Here is a 7,018-nt window from a genome sequence, read left to right as displayed (position 1 = left end):
AAAAAAAAAAAAAGCAAACCAACATGTGTAAATTTCAGCATCTTCGGGCGAGCCTCCTGTATTTGCATCAGTGCCACAGTCTCTCACTTCCATCTGGTAAACCTTGTTTCACTCTCGCTGCTCTCCTTCTGTCACAAATCTCCACCGTCTTCATTTCTCTTGTGCACCGTGCGTTGCTTTGGATGGTTGACCCCAGGTTTGTAAACTTGTGATCATATCATATAAGTAAGGAACTGGAACAAACCCACAGCACCCGGGTCTGCCCAAGGACCCCAAGTAAAGCAAGCTTTACTTGGTCCTAAGGACCCCAAAGCGCTTTACACTATACACAATCATCCACCCATCCACACACACATTCACACACTGGTGATGGCAGCTACATTGTAGCCACAGCCACCCTGGGGCGCTGACAGAGGCGAGGCTGCCGGACACTGGCGTCACCGGGCCCTCTGACCACCACCAGTAGACAACGGCTGTATTGTCCAAGGACACAACGACCGAGACTGTCGGAGCCGGGGCTCAAACCGGCAACCTTCCGATTACAAGACGAACGCCCAACTCTTGAGCCACGATCGCCCACGATCGTTTAACATACATGCCAGGTGTACTTTTGATGAAAGTCAAGCTGAGCAGATGAGGAGGCACAAAGTGAAACAGAGACACATCCAGTCCACACGAAAGACTCGCTGCTATTCGCTCACTTTGTGAAACACATGTGGCTGCTTTAAAGCCTTGATGGCCCGAACCTGCATCCCAAACATGAACCCCGCCTGCAGGCTGGACTAGTGTCCTGTCATTAAATCCACCAGCCTGGAGGTGTGGAGATGCTAACAAGATGTTTTGGAAAGTAATTGTTATCACCCTTTAAATATGAATGAAAGTGGAAATTACCACAAATGAATTTGCACTGTTGAAGAGCTTTGGGTAAACAAACTGTTTCTTATTCAAATGGCATTAAAGTTCTCAGGAGTCTCAGGCCACTCTGTACATTTAAAACAACAACAAAATATCATAAAAAATAAAATCTGTCTGTGTTCATCTCATTGCTATAATATAAAACTCCATCTGAGAGAAGACAAACAACAAAATTCAAAGCAGTGAGCAGTTATAGTGATAGCACCTAAGTGCGCTGTGCTGTAAGGCAGCTCGGTTCAACGTCGTCACAGAGAAACAGATGAATTGGTAGAAATGTTTTAAACACGCCTCTTACAGTTTATTGTCAGGACTTCGAGGAAGACCAAGTAACCTCTGAGGGAAGAGATGCAACAAACCGCCGTGTTAGCCAATCGACATTCACAATTTAGAGTCGGTGCCAGCAAGCCCCACAACTACCCCACACTACAGGGTCACTTTACTAACGTTCAGTCTGCAGCTGCTCTCAGGTGTGTAGCATGTTACAGAAACAGCAGCTGTTGCAGGTTCAACCAAACACTGAAACAGCTGCGGCCCACAGACGCTGGCTCACACTGAGCCAACAGGGAGCTTTAGCCTCCTGAGACCCGAACTCTTCCACAGCAGCATTTTTAATTTCTCTTTGATATTTGGTCACATTGTTTTTACATTGATCGGGCCCCAAAGAATTACCAAATTTCTTTTTTTTTTACCTTATTTTTGTTTTTAAGAAACATGAGAGCCACATATGAGGATATTCGTTTAAAATGTTGATAGATTAGTAGCAGTATAATGTCCTCGTGAGTAGATATCAGGCTCCTGTACAGCACAATTCAATATTTTGGTCTAGATAACCCAAAATGTGATGTCCACATATGTGGACGGCAGGTCCTAGGAGGGTAAACCTGTCCTCAAGCTTAGGCCACAGCTAAGCTCAGGAGCTAATTATAAATAGGTACCTTACTAGGAGACAAGTTTGTTTCCTTCTGGCTGTCCCTTTCTACTTTAAGCTATTACTCAAGATTTGGAATAAGTTACATCGTCTTTCTTTAAGTCTTGATTGGAAATCTTCTCATTTTTCTTGACAATAATAAAGAAAATCATCTCTGTAATACAGAAAAGAATACATTTGTTAACTATGCGTCACAGTAACCAGTACTGCCTGTGTACTGGGAGAGAGAGCTCCTCACAGTGATATTAAGGCCCTTTCAGACACGCAGTGAGGTGTAGCTGAACTTCTCCACAGTGAGATCAGTGTGTGAGACAGCTTCAGACTTCCTGATTGGGAAATGCATCAGTCTAATCATACTGTAAAATAGAAACAGGCGAGCAACAACAAACAGGTCCAGGACACAGAGTCATTCCTCCAGCTGTGCCCGTGTGCATTCAGACGTTACTGTAAATGAGCCGGCCCTTAACATCACAATGCAACAGAAAAGTGAGTGCGTGTCTGAAAGGGACTTAAGCTGTGTGTTATCTGTGTCGTGCACGTCTCCTGATGCTCAGCGGGCGCATACAAAGGCAAAGCTTCTGCTGAGAACGACTCGTCTCAGTCTTTAATAAAAATCCAACTGAAGCAAACTGCCTCCAGACAGCAGCAGTGAGAAACTACAGGAAGCAGGAGAGGATCTAAAGCTTGTTGAATGGCAGTAACATTGACTTTACTTCTTTAAAAAGTCTTGGGCGAGTAGACAAGGATTCGACACCAGGTGTATTCTCATTTTGGACACAGCTAAAGAGAAACCTGAATAACAAAATGTGACGCAGATCTGCCCGACTTGCCCTGGTTGCAGTCCAGGTGGTTTTGCAGGCGTGAGTGTTTCCAGATGGAGATGACCTCGGGGTGTGCCGCAGGTGCGGGTGTCTGGTTTAGGACTGCTGGCTGTTCCACTGGTTGGCCATAGGCCTGCGGAGCAGCTCCTCCACATGACGAGCCACATCCATGGTGTCCTCGAGATCAAAGTCCCCATCGGGATCCAACATGCCGTCAGCCCTGACAGGACAGCAGCGAAGATGGTCAATGGAAAACAATCTTATAGCATCATCATGGATGGTTTACATTCCTGAATGAAGCAGTGACAACAAAGACACCCAAAACCAGTATTGATAGTTTGCATTGTTTACAAACTGTCTGGACTAGGCTGCAGCCTGTAATTCATTATTATCAGGATGTCCTAAAAACTCCCTGAAAAGCCTTCAGCTAATCCAAAATGCTGCAGCAAGAGTCCTGACAGGGACTAGAAAGAGAGCAGATTTCTCCTGTTTTGGCTTCCTGTTAAATCCAGAATTCAAATCCTGCTCCTCACATACAAGGTCTTAAATAATCAGGCCCCATCTTATCTTAATGACCTTGTAGTACCATATCACCCTATTAGAGCACTTCGCTCTCGCTCTGCAGGCCTACTTGTTGTTCCTAGAGTATTTAAAAGTAGAATGGGAGGCAGAGCCTTCAGTTTTCAGGCCCCTCTTCTGTGGAACCAGCTTCCAGTTTCCACTCCTGCCTGAGTTATGCTGCATTATGCGTAGGCTGTTTCTTCTTCAGTCACCTTTTTCACTCACTACGTGGTTACATGCCACTCTGCGTTTAATCATCACCATTATTAATCACTGGCTCTTTTCCACAGCGTGTCTTTCTCCCGTCTTCCTGCAGATGGCGCTCCTCCCGGAGCCTGGTTCTGCCACACAGGTTGTTGGTTCAATCCCAGGCTGCTCCAGTCTGCATGTTGCAATATCTTTGGACATGATACTGAGCACCAGCTTTCCCCTGATGCATTTACTGAATGCCAAAATTGATCATGTATAATATATCCATTACATATCTATTATAAATATTATTGTTTTAAATATCAGCATGATGATTTTAACCACAGAATTTTGTTGCATGAAGCAATGATCATGTGTACATGCTGTGCTGCCAAACCTCAGTGTTGTTGGTGAATCTGACTTAAAAACAAAACGTTTCCTGGATTTATGAAGGTTATGAAGTACTACTGCACAAATGTCAAAGGCATTCTGACTAATTTTGTGTTTTCACATGTTTATAAGAGTTTTATTAAACATATGCACACGTGCAAAAAGAAAGCTGCTTACATGGGAGGGTAGACGTTGAAGTTGTTGGGGTGGGTCACAGAGGGAGAAGCAGTCTGGTCCATGAATGCAGTAGCTCCTGCACTGGGTTCAGGGTTCGGGGTGGTGAATCTATCAGAGACATGCCACACTTCACTTTAGCCTACGGCAGCATTACTAAAAGAGCACATTTTACAATGATATTCATTTTTATTTATATTACTAATATATTTATATTCAGGTTAATATTCAGATAATATTGAGTTGAGTGTTTATAAGTTTTGAGTGCAGATATCAACATTATTCTTATTTTGACTGCAAAAAAAGAGCGAGTGGAGAACGGAGAGAGAACAACATGGTTAAGAAACAGCTGCTGCACATCAACTCTCTTCCACCACCTTCCCAGCCAGCGAGCTAACGCCAAGCTAGGAAACCAGTGATGTTACTGGTGCAGTGTACATTTTCACCACTAGATGTCAGCAGACTACAATCCAGCTACTGTAGCTGCTGTTCACCTGTAGTGAGTGCAGGCTGTCAGTCAGCTGTCAGCATATATCCTATTTACTGTGGTGGACGCTGTTAATGTAAGAAGTTTGATACTGAGGTGAGCTGCTGAGGAAATCCTGAACTTCAGGTGTTGCTGTTCTTGCTCCTGTTGAACATGACAACCGTGCTCTAAGGTCACATTTTGCCGTTAATGCAACTTTTTTTGATCTAACATTGTTTGGCTTGGACACTTAAACAACAAACTCTCATACGAGGTGAATGTAATCAGTGTCTCGTTGCCAGCTGCCCAGCAACAGCAGGGCCACATGTCTAAACTGGAGGTAATTAACAACAAGTAACGGTAACGGTATGAAGATGTTTCTGCACGGTTTCATGTGTTAGAGCCTCAGGTAGGCAGGAATAACACGGAGGTGTCAGTGAGCGAGGAGGCAGGTGAGGAAAACGGAGACATGATGTCATAACTATCACTGTGCAGAACTATAACTTATATTTAAACCTAGTTAAGTAACGTAATGCATTAAAGGAACGTTTAAGAAGATTAGTTTTACATTAAATTATAGTGTTAGCGATCTTTATAGCTGCTAGTAAAGTTATGACTAACACAGAAATACTCTGCTGGGTCGTAGCGTTTTCTGCTTGAAATTTTAATCCTGCTCAACAAAAATAAGGAAAACAAAAGGTGCAGATACAAAGCTTCACATGTGGGAGTGACAAACTGACACAAAGGTAGCAGATTTCCTGTGGCAGTTTGACACAGAGACACTTACTCTGGCACGACTTGTTTGATCTGTGGTTTCACATATCCATCAACTGCTTTTGCTGGTAAGAACAAAACAAAAGATAAAATAAAACAGTAGATATGTGTTATGGTAACAGTGAAGTGTCGATGTTAAAAATGAGCTGACACATACAAAGTGGGGGGGTGTAGTACTTGGCGAAGACTTCGTCTTTGGGCCGGTCAGGATACAGATACAGGAGATGGTTCAGGTCACTGATGCGGTCAGCCAGCGAGCGAATAGAGAAGTCCTTGGTTGTGTAAGGCAGCAGATTCCAGACCAGCCTCTCACCTACACAAAAGAACCGAGGATTGCAGTGATCGCATGCAAAAGGACGGACGCAGAGACAGCGTCTCGTAATCATCAGTGGGCTTTGTGCCACGCTGAGTGTTTCTGTGTGGACATGTCACTCAAGGACAAGTTCACAGGCTGTGACTGACAGAAGAAGATCAACCTGTGTCTCCAGCAGAGCAAAAGCTTCATGTGGACTTTTTGAAAGTGTGTTTTGTGTGGCAGCAGTGCATTGTATATGTAACAGAGCCAGAAAGCAGAGCCACTGCGTACCTGATTTGTTGGGGTTTTCTGCCACCCAGGCGATGGTGATGCCTCCAATCTCAGAGTCGCTGAACCGCAGCAGGAAAGTGCCGTTGGGTTTGGACATCAGCATGTCCTGTGCCTGCTGCTTGTTTACAAAGCCCAGAATGGCCCTGCAGACACACACAGTTACACACTAAAACACCACCGGTGCACTGTCACAAGTGCACAGTGCTGCCCCCACCCCACCAGCTCTGCTACAGCACAAAGCTCGTTTAAAGCTGACAGTCGAGATCATTTTTCAATCTATCATACAAGACAAATCTTCATTCCAGATTCTCGCAGAAGGAACATAAATAAAAGTGATTACCCATCATTCCAGTGAGGCTTCAGGTGTTTCTTCATAAGCTCTACTACTCCATCAAACCACTGCCAGAAGGTGAAGTTGCGTCCAGGTAAGCTTTCCTGTGTAAAACACATTTCTTCAGTGGGTTCATATGCACACTGCTTATGACCTTTATGTTTCCAATGATATGATGCTGCTTCCTGATTGTCTCTGCAGCCTTAAAAAGGAAACCTCTCCAGTCTAAAACTATGGAAAAGTCCACTTTTACTTAGGAAGTAAGAGAACAAGTAGCAACCAGGTGCTGCTAATCAAATGTGCGTGATTAAGTGATGACCAGAAAGTGTGAGCTCCTCGACAAAAGCAGAAGATTTGGACGTATGCTGGTCTAGAGCATCAGGGTGTGTGCTAATACAAACACAATCTTCCCAGGAGCGGATGTCCAATCAAATTCACACCAGGCCCAGACCACGCAAGAATCACAAAAACAAAACAAAACAAACCCAGAGCTACGTGTCCGTCAGCTTGTTGCTCCAACTCTTTTATTTACACGTAGTTTACACTGTAAATATCGAAACCAAGATGGCGCCGCGTATGGATGCCCTGGTGCTTCAGTGCGTCACTTTTGTTTTATTTTTGTGCATTTCTTCTGTGTCTGGGCACTCCTCTGGATACTCTTACACCAGAGAAGAGCTCCTTAACTGCAGGACTACAACGCCTGTGGATTTATTCCCAATATTTGTCGCATCTGCGGCAGATTTACTGCAGACTCTGATCAGGAAAGTGAGACGTCGAAAGAGAGGTAAGCGAGCCGGCGCACTCGTGTGTCTGAGGAGACGCGAACTGCGAACTGCTCTTCCTGGGATCTTCCTTTCTAATGTACGCTCACTCGGGAATAAGA

At 44.4% G+C, this 7,018-nt stretch overlaps 1 protein-coding gene across 1 annotated transcript in view; it reads right to left on the bottom strand.

Annotated features, from left to right (window-relative positions):
• Nucleotides 1–2,530: 2,530 nt before the first annotated feature.
• LOC102210707 (signal transducer and activator of transcription 5B-like) overlaps nt 2,531–7,018 on the bottom strand; it is a 46,930-nt gene continuing 42,442 nt past the window's right edge. The window contains exons 14-19 of the mRNA XM_005752680.2: nt 6,145–6,239; nt 5,805–5,947; nt 5,376–5,531; nt 5,232–5,283; nt 3,982–4,089; nt 2,531–2,884 (exon numbers count right to left, since the gene is read on the bottom strand). Of these exons, the coding sequence (XP_005752737.1) occupies nt 2,761–2,884; nt 3,982–4,089; nt 5,232–5,283; nt 5,376–5,531; nt 5,805–5,947; nt 6,145–6,239 (678 nt within the window). The 3' untranslated portion in view covers nt 2,531–2,760. The remainder of the gene's footprint in view (nt 2,885–3,981; nt 4,090–5,231; nt 5,284–5,375; nt 5,532–5,804; nt 5,948–6,144; nt 6,240–7,018) is intronic.

Source organism: Pundamilia nyererei, unplaced genomic scaffold (assembly GCF_000239375.1).
Source record: "Pundamilia nyererei isolate P.nyererei 1_Seehausen unplaced genomic scaffold, PunNye1.0 scaffold00372, whole genome shotgun sequence".
NCBI lineage: Eukaryota > Metazoa > Chordata > Actinopteri > Cichliformes > Cichlidae > Pundamilia > Pundamilia nyererei.
The sequence above is the reverse complement of the archived record's forward strand: the minus strand, read 5'-3'. Positions and strand labels throughout refer to the sequence as shown.